At 38.3% G+C, this 16,263-nt stretch overlaps 1 protein-coding gene across 2 annotated transcripts in view; it reads left to right on the forward strand.

Annotated features, from left to right (window-relative positions):
- LOC121422338 (DNA-dependent protein kinase catalytic subunit-like) overlaps positions 1 to 16,263 on the forward strand; it is a 138,228-nt gene that overhangs the window by 27,703 nt on the left and 94,262 nt on the right. Inside the window, exons 19-31 of one of the 2 annotated variants that reach the window (XM_041617316.1) lie at positions 1,980 to 2,133; positions 3,099 to 3,214; positions 3,917 to 4,109; positions 5,178 to 5,320; positions 5,810 to 5,933; positions 7,381 to 7,532; positions 9,776 to 9,903; positions 10,823 to 10,917; positions 12,277 to 12,379; positions 13,503 to 13,636; positions 14,468 to 14,537; positions 14,906 to 15,081; positions 15,804 to 16,027. In XM_041617316.1, the coding sequence (XP_041473250.1) occupies positions 1,980 to 2,133; positions 3,099 to 3,214; positions 3,917 to 4,109; positions 5,178 to 5,320; positions 5,810 to 5,933; positions 7,381 to 7,532; positions 9,776 to 9,903; positions 10,823 to 10,917; positions 12,277 to 12,379; positions 13,503 to 13,636; positions 14,468 to 14,537; positions 14,906 to 15,081; positions 15,804 to 16,027 (1,812 nt within the window). Of the gene's footprint in view, positions 1 to 1,979; positions 2,134 to 2,283; positions 2,475 to 3,098; positions 3,215 to 3,916; positions 4,110 to 5,177; positions 5,321 to 5,809; positions 5,934 to 7,380; positions 7,533 to 9,775; positions 9,904 to 10,822; positions 10,918 to 12,276; positions 12,380 to 13,502; positions 13,637 to 14,467; positions 14,538 to 14,905; positions 15,082 to 15,803; positions 16,028 to 16,263 lie in introns of those variants that run through there. The other variant, XM_041617315.1, reaches the window with a different exon arrangement.

Below are 16,263 nucleotides of genomic sequence, written 5' to 3' on the forward strand. Positions count from 1 at the left end.
GATTGATTCTTATTAGCACACTTACAACAAATGTTACAACGCATTTTAGAAAGAATTAATGAATAAAACTATACATAGAATCATACTAACAAACAAGTAAAGAAAGTGATATAAAACATCACAGTTCAAAATGACAAAAATCGTTTAGTCCGTTCACGAAAAATCTAGATCGGATAATCTGGAGAGGTGATTTTCTCGGGTTACCTTGACATGTCCGCCACCAGGTTTGTTGACGATTATTACACCGTCCTGTGTCCATACTCGATACTCTGTGTTTTTGGTTGCTTTTCTGATTTTCCACAAGAGCTTCGATCTGGTTTTCGTCAAGTTTTCATTGATGTACACATTTGTAATTGATGGAGAATCCTTCAAACGTTTCCGAGCGCTATATACTCTCTCGCGGGCACCATAATTGCTGAACTTCACAATGATGTTTCTTGCTTTGGTTGTCGATCTCGAAGTCGTTGCGTGACCGTCGGTTGACTCCGGGTTTTCGCCATCCGGTCGAACGGGACCAAGCCGGTGACTCCGGTCGACATCGTGAACGTTGACTTCGATGCCGAGATTATCACGACAAAGGTCCCTAATCACTTCCGTGGTATTTTCTCCTCGATTCTCCTTAATGCCTGAGAAGATCAAACAGCTCCTGCGGGAGTATTGCTCCAAGTCGTCCATGGATCCGTGAACATCTTGCATCTCTCTATGAATCTCTGCCATACTTTCAGCTTTCAGTACTTCTATTTCTTTTTCTAACTCTACGATTTTGGCGTCACGAGATTCAGTGTCGAAGACCAGCGATTGCTTAATTTCCTTGCAGAGGGATTCATGCATTTCCAAAACTAGCTTCTCCCTGATCACATTCACAAATTTGTCGACGAATAAACTGTCTGTAAGCAAGGTCTCAAAGGCTGATTTAATTGATTCAGTCAAATCGTGGATGTCATCTGCACATTCGTCACTGAGTACTTCAGCAGCTTTTTTTGCTTTACTTCTCTTCTTTTTCGTCGGGCGACTATCGGTCTGGGTTTCTGGTTCGTCTCGCTTTGATTTCTTTTCGCCCGTCATACTACAGAGTTGCTGCTTTTGTATATAGTTGCAATGGTTGGCGGAGCACCAATTAAAACACGTCTACTCTGCGAAGAACATATATATAAACAGAATTTTTGGCCGCCCATAATTTTAGCACAGAGTTAGACTGCGGTCTAAGTTAAACCTTATTTCAGAATACAGGCCAATGGGTAAAGCTATAATAGAAATTAAACAAAATGGTAAATGGGCTACATGGCAATAAGACAAACTGGGCCCCATCTTGCAAAGAGTTACGATTGATCCAATCAATCGTAATTCTATGGAAATCCATTAGTGTCATAATTTTTTCTACAGGAAATTTGCAAACTGTCCTTTGTAAGCAAAGGAGAACACACCAAATTGTCAAGAAATCAATGAATTTACGGATATACATTCATATCTAGAAATTTTTTTGAACAAACATATATTTTGTATGTTGACCTTGCTGGCATTCCATAGTTGCGATTGATTAGATCAATCGCAACTCTTTGTAAGACGGGCCCCTGGTTAGTAAGACTGATTGTAAACGGAATAGGATTAGTCCATGTGGGATTGGACCAAATGGAAATCAGACCTAGTGGCCCGTATTCTGAAGTCGGGTTTAACTTAAACTCAGGTTTAAAGTTGTGGTTTAAGTATGGATAGCCAATTGTTACATGTACATAAATCACTCACAGTAGAGATATCATATTTCAGCTCTTTTTGTTCTCAAATCATTCATAATTGACTAGGAATTCTAAATAGATAATTGTCTTCACCATCGATGAATTAGGAAAGAGCTCAGTAGACATAAGAAACATACAACTTGATAAAAATTTTGACACATTTGGCTTCCCATAATTTAAGCACAGAGTTAGACCATGGTAATGGGTTTACGCTAAAGTGGCCAGTTACCGTTTGCTCATTTACAGACTGCGTTCAAGCTTGGTTTGAGTTACTTGCCCCTGGCTGAGTCTGGACTCTCAGCCCTTCAGACCTGGATCCGTTACATTCCATCAGATGTTCTCAAGCCTTACTATGCCCAGGTTCTTCCCCAGCTAGACGGCTACCTCAGGGCCGGAAGTGGTAAGTACTTGGAGTCCCCTCCTCCCCCCCAAAAGACACTGTAAATTGCTGTTAACTTCAATTCAAAATCAAAGGGAAAGGGGATACCTGGATCCGTTACATTCCATCAGATGTTCTCAAGCCTTACTATGCCCAGGTTCTTCCCCAGCTAGACGGCTACCTCAGGGCCGGAAGTGGTAAGTACTTGGAGTCCCCTCCTCCCCCCCCCCCCCAAAAGTAACTTCAATTCAAAATGAAAGGGAAAGGGGATACCTGGATCTGTTACATTCCATCAGATGTTCTCAAGCCTTACTATGCCCAGGTTCTTCCCCAGCTAGACGGCTACCTCAGGGCCGGAAGTGGTGAATACTTGGAGTCCCCCCTCCCCCCTTCCTGCAAAATAATAATGATAAATAAAATAAATCATCAAAACTTAGAATAAAATGATAAATATATGTATGCATTAATTGATTAATAAATAATGAAAAATAAATCAATAAAAAAATTACTTGCAGAGCATTTCATCATTATGTATTGATTGATGAGTTGTCAGATCTGACAATTTTTCTTGATCCTGATTGGCTGAGAACAACAGGTGTCCGAGATTTATTATGGTAACTATTAGATAAAACCAACTTTTTCAAATAAAAAGTCTGGAAAGTCCTTTTATGAAATGTTACCCAGCTCAAATGGAAAATTTTGATCAAACTGTTTTTGAATATTTGTGAGGTATAAGAGCAGCTTTGATTGCGGTTAGATTCAATTTGAAAGAAATTTGGGATTGCAAGAAAATTATTTGGATCCGCAATGCAAACTAAGTATTATATCATTAAGATATAATAATGGTAATAATAATTACAATAATCAGAATAATGATAATAATACTAATACTAGGCATTTATATACATGTAGTGCCATGTATTAAGTAATAAACTATTGTGAGGATCTATTTAAAATATTGAAACAGAATCCAATTTTTTTTGAAGGATCTGAAGATGACAGTAGCAGACCTGAGGTTCTTGTCGTTCAGACAGCATCCAGTCGCCAGGGACGGAGGCGCATCCCTTATAAGCTTCTGAAGAAAGCCAAGGAAAATGATCAGGTTAGCTTCTCTTACTCAATAATGTAATATACATTTATGTCTATTTTTTTTGTCTCACCCGCATAGCAGAGTGAGACTAGGCACCGATTTTCCGACGGTGACGGCATCGTCAACATTGAAATCTTCAAAAAGGTTAAGTTTTTGAAATGCCATCATAACATAGAAAGTATATGGATCTAGTTCATGAAACTTGGACATAATAGTAGTCAAGTATCACTCGACATCCTGGCAGAGTTTTAGGTCACATGACCAAAATCAATGGTCATTTTGGGGCAATTGATTCAGGGGTGTGAGAGTTCAGATTTTTATCTGATTTTAGATTTTTTTTGTTTTGATTTTCAGCTGAATTTCAGCTTATATTTGGAATTCCTCCGTACAAAAAGTGTGGGAGCTTTTTCTATTTCAGACTTTTTCAATACTCTTCAGCTTTTTTCAGATCTTTTTATTTGTGACCACTCACACCCCTGTTGATTAGACCATGTTGAGGGAATCAACATCAAAATCTTAACTAAGGTTTAAGTTTTTGAAATATCATAACTTTGAAAGTATTTATTACAACATAAGATCATGGTCAGAAGATTTTGAATTATCAATAAATAATAATTATACTAATTATGTACCACCTGATACATTATCAAAGGTCTTAGCCGCTTTACTATAATACAGGATGAGCTGTCCATCATAATTCGTATTTCTTCACAGAGTCAAGAATCCCCTTTGAGGAGTGTACAGCTCCAGATCCTCCGTCTCCTTGGCTCCTTGGGAGGTAGTGTGAACGTGGGTCTCCTGGAGACATCGGCCCAGGAGCTTGCCAAGGTAGCCCTGGCCTGGGATTCGAAGCCGAGACTCAACTTTCCTGTTCCATTCGTGGATATGAAACCCGAGATTCAGCTTGGTGAGCATTCTACATTCCAATATTTTGGAACCATTACATATAATAATAATAGCTGTATTTATATAGCGCTTTTTGCCTGAGGATGCAAGGCGCTTGCTATTACTACCCTGGCTTTAGGTCGAGCTACCATCACTGGCGCTCAGTGCATGCAAGGAATTAATCCTACCGGGTACCCATTCACCTCACCTGGTTTGAGTGCAGCACAGTGTGGATGAATTTCTTGCTGAAGGAAAACACACCATGTCTAGGATTCGAACCCACGACCCTCTGTTTGAAAGGTGAGAGTCAGAACCACTAGACCAAGACGCGCTCACAATACACCTTAGTGACTGATCACACAGCCGTTTTTACGATTGATAATGAAATCTACTCCACACAATCAATCTTCGAATCAGTCCCATGATCCCTCGCTAATAATGATAATAATAATAGTTCTTGTATTGTGCATATCACATTGTGAATAACGTCACTGTGCTTCCAAAGGACATGGATGTTACTACCTTGTCCGTAGCTCAAGCAGCCTTTTCAGCGCTCGGCATTTCAAGGAATAAATTCCTGCCATGTACCCATTCACCTCATCCTGGTTGAGTGAAGCACAATGCGGATAAATTTCTTGCTGAAGGTAACTACGCCATGGCTGGGATTTGAACCCACGGCCCACTGTTTAAAAAATCGGAGACCAATCCACTGGGCCACAACACTCAGCCTTACAAGTAAGTTCCAGGGCCATGGATTCTGTGACACAGAGCTGTATAGCGACTGATTGAAGACTCAGACAAGGTAATTTTGGTGTTGTACGTTTTACGGTACACCATGTATCTTCTGAAGATTCTCCTGAAGACGACAAGAACGCACTTGCCAAAATGTTGAGTTTGGTCCTTTTCAGGACCATCAAATGTCCACAAAAGATCCATGGTGTACCGTGAACCCTGCTACACCATTCTTCCTTGCCATGGAGATTTTCAGCAGTTACAAGGTAATTTTGCTGAAGACATTTTAGCTGATACAGTACATTCTGCCATTTTGATTTAGGGGTAATTAACCAACTTTTTTGTTTCTTATGTTCAGATGCCTTTTTGCCAAGGATTGTTGACCTGGCTTTGACCTCCAGTGACCGACAGACCAAGGTGGCAGCATGCGAGACCCTACATACCTTGGTCCTTTTCATGCTGGGTAAAGGATCTCAACAGCCTGACCAAAGGGAAGCAAAGGTAAGACATCATAATGAGGCCCCCCCAAAAAAACGAAAATGCCATTTACTAAAACCCACCTACTTATTTGACCTTGAAGGGGTTAAAGTGTGCTCACCAAGGCTTATTTTCATAAATTTTGTCTATCTTTAAAATTATAAATGAAGTCTGGTCTAACATTCCGTTTGGTGTATTCACAGGGTACTACCCCTGATCTTACGCAGAGCAAGACATGTTCTTAACAAAGTTACATTCAAAGACATTTTTACTTGGTTGTTTTTACTTCTTGACAATCATGATACCATTTGCATTGATAATGGGTAGATCCTAGAGGATGTTGATGCCAATGTTGCATTGGTTCTTGAACATAGTTACATTAGTAGACACCTTTTACATGTTGACTTGGTTTACTTGTTATCGAAACTTGAAGCATATTAAAGCTCATGAACCCATCTTGACAATCAGAGGATGTCGAAGCCAATATTGCATCGGTTCTCTCTGCAATTCCAGAGCCCAATGGATCAACTGTACAAGAAGGTCCTTCCTGCAGTACTTCAGCTGGCTTGTGATGTGGAACTGGTCGCCAGGCAGCTCTTTGAACCCCTTGCCATGCAGCTCATCCACTGGTTTTCAGGTAGGACTTCCATACAGTCCAACCTTCATTAATTTGTCATTCGTTGATTTGTACATGCCTTAAAGACCAGACCATTTCGGTTTCCTTCTTTGTTCCAGTAGTTCTCAAATCGTGTTATATTTGCTGACTTCTTCTTTTTCTTTACAAGATGGACAGTTTTTCGTTTTCTAAATTGCCAAGTTCATGTACTTCAAGGGTTCCCAGCCCATGAAGGAAAGAAGGGAAAATTATTTTACTTTTTTCCAGTCAGGGAAAAAGCTGGGAATTTGAGAAAAAAATTGTGAACTTGGAAAATGCATCAAATGAGGGAAAAATCAGGGAATTTTGATCAGCCCAATAGTAGAAAGCATGGTAGTCAGTCAGACTGTTATATTTTGTTGCATATCAAGACAACATCCATTGAATGACTGGTTATATTATTATTTTCATACTGAAAATGCATGTAATTCACTGCAACAACTTAGAAAACATGCGAAATTGAGAATGGGCTTAAATAATTATCAGGGAATGTTGTTTTCTTGGAAAGATGTGAACCCTGATTTCAGTGTTATAAACATCAAAATTTGTTCTCCTTACTTTGGTGACATATACAACATACACGATAAGGCAATTCTAAGAAAATCTTAGAAAAACACGTTTCCATACTGATAAAGTGTGGTGCACACTCGCTTTGATATTGTAAACAGGTTTTATGTGCAGATGTTTAACCTAAGTATGCACCGTTATGTTTTATTGGATTTACTTTTTATTTCAATGGTTTGTACTCTATTGTTCATCATTCATAAATTTGGGGCCCAAAAATCGTATTTTCTGTGAAATTATGTGTTTTTCCTTAATTCTGTGATTTTTTTCCTATTTCTGTATCACAAAAAACTGGGAACTTAATTCCAGGGACTTGTATTTCAAAGGGTTTTAATATTTTATGTCATTGTCAAGGTGGGATTGATATTAATTCATTATACTGACTATAGGCTCAAACATGATACATGTAGATGGTGCTGTCCGTAATTCAAGACGAGGCATGCCTGAGTGCGCAAGAAATGTGTTGATGTCCCCCCCCCGAAAAAAAAAAGAAGTGAACATGGGAAAAATGGTTGTGCTGTGCCCTGATTTATTGGAAAATTATCCTGTCTAATTTCTTTTGGTGATTTGGGTATGATATTTTCATTATAAAATAATGTGGTTGTTGGTAGATTATATTGGAAATTTATGTAATCAAAGTGAGTTTGCGTATTCTAGATTGAAATCTCATTTCTCCACATACTAGATTGAAAAAAAAAATCTCAGCAAGTGTGCATCTGGATAATAGAAAGATCCGGATAAGGGAGGCCAGATAAGAGAAGTCAGACTGTAGTTAATAATGGGAATTTCAGATCCATATCAATTTCAGTGTGATTTGAATCTTTTGCAACTCTTAAAAGTTTTTTATGTCCATTCAATCTTTCAGGGAACAAGAAATATGAAAGCGCAGAGACCACCACGTTGTTGAATGCCATCCTTGCCGGTATAGTGCATCCTACAGACACAGCACTGAGGGACTTCTGCGCTCGCTGTATCAGTGAATTCTTAAGGTGGTCCATCAAACAGACGAGTAAAAAGGTAAAGTTCAGTTCCGCAGACAAAGTTATTTTGTCATTTTGGATGCAAGTCTTTGATGTGGCAGATGTCTCCACCTGCTGTATTAGTGAGTTCTTAGAATGGTCCATCAAACAGACAAGTAGAAACGTAAAGGTCAGTTCCACAGACAAAGTTTATTTTGTCATTTTGGATGCAAGTCTTTGATGTGACAGACTTCTTCACTTCACCTGCTGCATTCGTGAGTTCTTAGAATGGTCCATCATTGATATGACACCTAGATATTTCCCTGTGATTTGATTGGTGGTTTGATATCGTTCATTCAGCCCATTTTGCAATGATGTCATCAATCGTTCAATTTTGTATCCATTCATCGTGCAATTTTGGATCCATACGATTTTGTCCAATGCACGCGCGCACCGAGGCTGCTGCAGCTGCAGGCACCAGCAGTGCGCATGTTGTAATGACGTAACAATCAACAGACCGAACGCGCACTGCATGAGCATGTTTTGCATCAAAATTCATGAATTTCATATGAAAAAATCAATTATTAGGTGTCACATAAACCATAATTTTTTTTCAATGGACAGAATACTTCATTTGATGAAAGATGAAATAATGATTCATTCAACTCAGCTACTCCTCGTTGAATGGATCATTTTATCTTTCACCTCATGAAGTATTCTGTCCATTGCACTCAGAAACATTCATTATTTGTATAATGGAACATATTCCAGTAACACCAAATAGATGTATTGGGTCTGGCTGGAGCCCATTTCATATAGAGATACAGCTATGGTAATTTTGCCATTATGACTACTGCCATGGTAACAGGGCTTGGCAGCCAGTTACAAGGTTTCCTCAAAGGTACGATGGTGGCAAAATCACAATAGGAATTCTCACAACATACATGTATCTCCTTTATTAGAAGGAAGGAAATATACTGTCCTTCCATTGATAATGCACATAGCATTTTTGTCTCACCTGCGAAGCAAAGTGAGACTATAGGCGCCGCTTTTCCGACGGCGACGGCGGCGGCGGCGTCAACATCAAATCTTAACCTGAGGTTAAGTTTTTGAAATGATGTCATAACTTAGGAAGTATATGGACCTAGTTAATAAAACTTGGCCATAAGGTTAATCAAGTATTACTGAACATCCTATTAGAGTTTCATGTCACATGACCAAGGTCAAAGGTCATTTAGGGTCAATGAACTTAGACCATGTTGGAGGAATCAACATCAAAATCTTAACCTGAGGTTAAGTTTTTGAAATGTCATCATAACTTAGAAAATATATGGACCTAGTTCATGAAACTTGGACATAAGGTTAATCAAGTATCACTGAACATACTGCATGAGTTTCACGTCACATGACCAAGGTCAAAGGTCATTTAGGGTCAATGAACTTTGGCCGAATTGGGGATATCTGTTGAATTCCCATCATAACTTTGAAAGTTTATGGATCTGATTCATGAAACTTGGACATAATAGTAATCAAGCATCACTGAACATTTCGTGCAAGTTTCAGGTCTCATGATTAAGGTCAAAGGTCATTTAGGGTCAATGAACTTTGGCCGAATCGGGGGTATCTGTTGAATTACCATCATAACTTTGAAAGTTTATTGGTCTAGTTCATTAAACTTGGACATTAGAGTAATCAAGTATCACTGAACATCCTGTGCGTGTTTCAGGTCACATACCAAGGTCAAAGGTCAATGAACTTTGGCCGAATTGGGTGTATCTGTTGAATTACCATCATAACTTTGAAAGTTTATGGATCTGATTCATGAAACTTGTACATAAGAGTAATCAAGTATCACTGAACATCCTGTTCGAGTTTCAGGTCACATGATCAAGGTCAAAGGTCATGTAAGGTCAATGAACTTTGGCCATGTTGGGGTTTTTTGTTGAATAACCATCATATCTCTGTAAGTTTATTGGTCTAGTTCATAAAAAGTGGACATAAGAGTAACCATGTATCACTGAACATCTTGTGCGAGTTAGAGTAGTATTCAAAGTCAGCACTGCTGCTATATTGAACCGCGTGATGCAGGTGAGACGGCCAGAGGCATTCCACTTGTTATTTATTTCAATGCTGGATAAAAGAGCATTGCCATTTAACTGCTCACGGGCATAGGTGTTGCGGCCGGGATCGATCCCCAGACTTCCCATGTATAGCCAATTGCCTTAGACCACTCGGCCGCGGCACCTACACATTGGATGGAGTGTATCGATTCTTGCACATTAATGTTCTTTTTTTTTTCAGCAACAAGAAAAGAATGCATTCAATACCAAGTCACTCCTGAAGCGTCTCTACTCCATGGCCTCGCACCCCAGTGCATTCAAGAGACTTGGAGCTGCTCTTGCCTTCAATAGTATCTACACCATCTTTAGGTAAGGGTTATATCACGTGGGTTAGAGCCAGAGCATTGCACCAAGAGATAAAGATTCTCTATTAAAAACTAAAAAAGAGAAGGTTGTTTAAGATTTAAGGTTTTATTAAAATATCCACACATCACAGACAATTAGGCTGAATTGCATTGGATTTACAAAAATTTACAATACAATGATAACGTGATGTAGCAATCAATCATTATAAATGTACTGTTTACAAATAAAATGATAAACACAATGGGTAACCTGGCAGATTAAGGAAAAGATGGCCAGAGTATAGAGAAAATGGCAAAAGGGGATTCAACAGAGTATATAGGGGATAAGGTAGATAAGTAGGGATGGGGAAATGAGAAGGACAGAATATAATTATGTTTCAATATATATATCATTGGAGAGAAATGGTTTCTTATCTTTAGGGTAGAATGGTATACCGAGGTGATATATCATAACAACAAGATTAAAAAAAATCTATTAAAGTAGAGAATAGAAACAAATATTAAGATATGAGGACATCTTAATAAGTATCTTTGACTATAAATGGTTATTTAAGTTTATATCGTGAAAATCCAGGGTATTGCATTGGACCTAGTGAGAAAGATTGTGTCTTAAAAGCTCAATATGAGAAATAGAAAAGGAGAACTATGTCTCAGAATATTAGGAATTCTTACTTTCCATAATTTATTGAGAATGATCTTAATAAACGGACAGCCAAGCAGATTTAATCAGAGTGTTTATTCTTAAAAACAGATCTTGATGAAGATTGACAAAAGCCTGACTTATTGTAACTGAATCAATTGTGATTAATTTTGCTCTTAATGAAATCCAGTGTTTCTCATGTGTGATTTTTTTATTCATATAACTGTATTTCTAATTGATTATTCAAACCCTGAATTAATGTTTGTGTTTTTTTTCATTGCAGAGAGGAGGAAGCCCTTGTTGATCAGTTCACCTTTGAACTTGTGGTAGTCTTTGTTCAAAGCTTGGCCTTGGCCCATCACGATGACAAATCACTTGGTAGGTAACCCCCAAAGCTCCCAATGTGATGGAAATGTTACTGTCAAGAGAGAGAGAGAAGTGATATTCTGTAGGAATAATTTATAAGGCTCTGTCCTATGAGGACTTACAACTGTGGTAACTTGGCCATCTGGGCGTCGTGGTCTAGTGATTAAAACTCTCAATCTGAAGGACGTGGGTTCGATTCCAAGCCATGGCGTGTTTTCCTCCAGCAAGAAATTTACCCACATTGTGCTGCACTCAACACAGGTGAGGTAAATGGGTACCGGCAGGAAACTGAGTGCTCTGGAATCTGTAGACTAGCTTAGCCAGGGTAATATAGGAGCACCTTCCGAACCTGGCGAGAACGTTGATCCCGTGTATCTTATTCCTTTCAGTAGACATAAATATTTGCTATTTTCAAATTTTCTAGTACCTCACTCTTTCATGAGCTGATTTTAATGGTTAAGCACAAAAGTACATGTAGATAAAGATATTTTTCAAGCACTCAGGGGCAATAGATAGAGGGTTTGAAGCACCTCCAGATTTTCGGTTATATGTTGGATTTATTCTTTTGAGTCAACCATCTGCTATAGTTCTTTCCAGTGCAAGTAAATTATTATTTGTTTATTTTCTGATTTTCATATAGCATTTCTCTCATGAGCAATCTCTCTATGTAAGCAATAAACATCATGACCCGTATTCTGGTTATCAAACCTAGGTTTGATCCTAGTGTACACTAAAATGTCAGACCATTCTTCTTTGGAATGCCGAGTTTCACAAAACTTTTTTCATAATTACCGCAAAGATATTGCACCAATTAATTCATTAAAAATCCTTGTATTTTCCTATTCTAATTTTTATGATGACATTAATTTTTTGGCAACTTTTTTTCCTGCAGAATTAGAATAGTTTTTACTTGGTAAATGAGTTGACAACTGGCACTCCGTAAAGGGTGGTTTAAGTTAATCCAGGTTTAATTAAACCATGTCCAATTGCAGAATTGCAGTAAAAGTCCTGGAAGGACCGAGATAAAAGTGGATAGAAACAGAAGTGAAATTGAAAGGAGACTCCAGCCAGCCTTCTCTAATCTCCTCAGGCTTTCTACTCAAGCCTCTCACCCTGCCTCCTCTACTTCACTCTCATTCTGGTTTACAGTCCTTTTTGAGGACTACACTCATCCCGAAAGAATACTCTACTTCCCAACCTCCACTTTCTTGACATTTCATTTCTATTTCTATCCACTTTTATCTCAATCCCTCCAGGACTTTTACACATGGTGTACCGTAAACCTCTTCCGCGATTGTTCATACCACCATGCAAACCTTCAAACATCATCTGAACCATACCTATCATAATACAAACATTGTATTTTCTCAGGCACTCAGGAGCAAGGTATAGAGGTTCTGAAGCACCTGGAGAGGATCATGCGAGTGAAAGCAGCCTTACTCAACAAAGAGAGCAAGAACAGAAGGGTTCCAAGGTATGCGTGCAACCTTATCATGCCTCTGCCCACCGTAGGTAGTTTTCAGAGGCATTGGCTTACATTCTGAAATCTGGGGGGTGTTTCACAAAGGGTTAAGTGTGACCTTGAGAAGTGCTTAAATTTCCAGTTGCATGCTGTGTAAATCACATCACTGCATTGGTAAAATCTTGCCAAGAGGACGAAGTGTACTAAAAGGACTCACACACGCTACTGCGAATGTATAAGATTGCGTGTTAGATATCATGTGTTTTATAACGAATACATAAATAAATAATATACCGAATAAATAAAATTTTAGACATGACTCTAGGTCATACTTACCTCTTTGCGAACCTACCCCCCCTGAATGTACAGTAGACATCGCTGTATGTCCATATACATGTATGTATAATTGGATTTAATTCAAGAGGATTACTGGAGGATTATGGCTCTACTTTATGGTGATGTGGCTGATGACACAGTGTGGATGTCCACAGACAGAATGTAGACATTGTTGTATGCTTATTATTATTGTTATAATTGGTTTTCTTTGAACTAAAGGGAATTACCAATAACCCTGCTTGAGCCATATGATGATGTGGCTGATGACACGGTGTGGATGTCCACAGTGTGAATGTAGACATCGCTGTATGTCGTTGTAGGCTTATTATTATTATTATTATTATAATTGGTTTTCTATGAACTGAAGGGTACTACCAGTCATATATGTATGACAATGTGGCTGATGACACAGTGTGGATGTTCACAGAATGAGTGTAGACATCACTGTACATGTGTACATGTATGTCGGTGAAGGCTTGTTATAATTGGTTTTCTTTTAATACAAGGGGATTACCGGAGGATTGTAACTCTACTCTGCATCATATGGTGATGTGGCTGATGACACAGTGTGGTGGTCCACAGACAGAATGTAGAGATTGTTGTATGTCAGTCTATGCTCGCTATTGTTGGTTTTCTTTGAACTGAAGGGAATTACCAGTAACCCTGCCCTGAGTCATATATGTATGATGATGTGGCTGATGACACAGTGTGGATGTTCACAGAATTATTGTAGACATCACTGTATATGTACATGCATGTTGGTGTCGGCTTATTATATTTGGTTTTCTTTTAATTCAAGGGGACTTCCGGAGGATTGTAACCCTACCCTGAGTCATATGGTGATGTGGCTGATGACACAGTGTGGCCGTCCTCAGACAGAATGTAGACATCAGTGTATGGTCCTCGTATACCAGTTGACATCCCTCCTACCAGGTCAGTCAGTCAGTTCTGGGGCCCGTTTTACAAGAGTTGCGATTGATCCAATCAATCACAACTATGGACGGCCAGCAACGTCAACATCTATCGTGCTTGTTTGTTCAAAATATTTTCTAACTATTCATGCATTCATTGCTTTCATTCACTGTGTTTCTCTTTGCGTACAAAGGACATTGTGTGCAAATTTCCAGTACAAAAAATTATGACATTGATGGATATCCTCAGAGTTGCAATTGATTGGATCAATCGCAACTCTTTGTAAGACAGGCCCCAGAAGTTCATTTCACATACGCCATAGTCTAACTCTTTGCTGAAATTATGGGAAGTAAAAAATGTTCATATTTTGGTTGAATAGTACATTTTTATGGTCTTTTCTAATAAAAGACAAGAATCAAAGCCTTTTGATCGCAACGTTTCCAAGCAGTCAGTGTGTAAGATTACTTCAGGCATCTTTTAAGTTTTGCACTAAAATGAAAATTTTGTTGAAAGGAAATTTATATAAACTGTAAAATATGAATTTATAACTGTTCCTTGGGACAACCCCTGCCTCCAACTGTGGACTCAATATAAGCACACAGGTTGATGGGGGCCTGATGCTTAATAAAGAAGCCTAGTAACGAATGGTATGGTTGTGTTTAGAGGTAATTTAATTGATTCTTCCTTTGTGTCCATACAATTTATGATCAGATATTTGGCAAGTACTTTGGATGTTTCACAGCCTTCGTATTTGTAGCCTTCAGGGATTTATTGAAGTGGTATAATAGCGATAAGAAAGAGAAAAAGAGTGAAATAACTATTTCTATACATTATTTTTTTCTATAAATACAGGGCGAAACACGCCTGCAACATGGATGGCAAACACGGTCAAGGAGAGGGGTGCTGAGTATTTTGTTGCAAGGTAAAGACAAAGTACTTTCCATTTTAGCAATTTGCAAGCATTTTGTATTTTGTACAGTAACAGAAATTACTCAACTTGTCTTTTACTTAACTTATTTCTTTGGTTAATAATAGTGATAGTGAATTAATATTATAAGCAGCATACATGCACCCTCTTTTGTTTTTATATTCTTTAAATATAAAAATATATCAAGTTGGCAACCTGCTACGATGTGCACACTATGCTGTCTTCGTGAAACTCCTGTATCTCATTGTTTATTAAACTTAACAACTTCAGATTTTGACAGTATGAAGAAGGAGAACTGCCTAAGGAGAATTAACAGAAGGAGAAGAATGGCAGGTTTACATTTTGTATTTAATATGATGTAGGTTTGAGGGAGGTGGTCATAAAAGTGGCATTCAGAAACATCCCCTTTCGGCCTATAAAGATGATCAGTTTACTGTGAAGGCGACCATCCTCTGGCTGGAGTACCTGTTAGCTGCGCTGGACTGCTTCGTCTGGGTCTTGAATGAAAGACTACTCACACCAACTGCTCTATTCAGATGTAAGTGGATACTTTGTAGAATTTCATGGAAAATCATCGGATGTGACAGTTTTTATTAATTAAATTTTTTTTTACTGGTATTTTATTTTTTTTATTCACCCCCCAATTGTTATGTTGCCCTCATCCGACAGATCCTGAAATGTTTATGTTATATTTATGTTTTAAGACTTGTTGTGTTTATATCACACAGTCAATGAGACCACACATATAATCAGCATTTGTCATTTTCCTCCCCTTTCCCTGAAAGATAAATACCAGTTGTGGTAACGATCTCAAAATGAGTTCGAACATATTCCAATAAATTACCACCCCAAGTGTTTGTATGTATGAATAAAAAAATAATGTGTCAAATGGCTCTGGAAAAAAGGCATAATTGCTGAGAATTGAACAAAGTAAACATGGAATTCCATGAAATGTCTGGTATTTTTCCAAATAATACATGTACTGTCCCTCATATGTTTTTCTGTGTTAGTAATCATCAGAATTATCGGTTTCAGGATTTCACATAAGTTTATTTCAATGTACCAGAACTACATGTATATCTATGATAATATGGTGGCATTCAACCTTAATTTTAAAGACTTTCTCATGAAATAATTGTTTGCTGCAACAACTTTCTTTTACCTTCAATATTAAACAATGAAACAAAGAGAGAGGTTTTAATCCCCCAAAACGTCTCCTACTAATTACAGTACCACTAACAGCATAATTGTTTTTTGCAGCCCCAAAAGAAGGAAAAAGGAGCAACCTCTTCAAGTCCATTGATGTCTTCCTGGTGATGGCCCAGTGCCATCTGCATGAAACGGCCAAGCACTCGGGTTCCACGGAAGTGGGCTTTTCACCCAGGGAAGAAGAAGACTACGATCGATCCAAATGTACGGTCCTCATCCGTCTCTTTGATTTCATGAGTGCCATGCTTGGAGGCTATTCCAAGGAAGCTTTAGAGGTTTGTATTTCACACAGTTGTTTGTAAGTTATGACAGACTTTAAGACCAACTGATGTTCTCTTCATGATCTGGTAGGATATTGTGTGCACCAAAATTTTTATAAATGTTGATTAAGCTCTTAGGCAAGAATCAGTCCTTTAGAGTCATTTGCATCTTACGACAGCTTGGTGAAAAACTCGCCAGTAATTCAAACTCTGGTTTAATTCAAACTCTGGTGAGTGTTTCATCAAGCTGT

The sequence above is a fragment of the Lytechinus variegatus genome, chromosome 10 (assembly GCF_018143015.1).
Source record: "Lytechinus variegatus isolate NC3 chromosome 10, Lvar_3.0, whole genome shotgun sequence".
In the NCBI taxonomy this organism is placed as follows: domain Eukaryota; kingdom Metazoa; phylum Echinodermata; class Echinoidea; order Temnopleuroida; family Toxopneustidae; genus Lytechinus; species Lytechinus variegatus.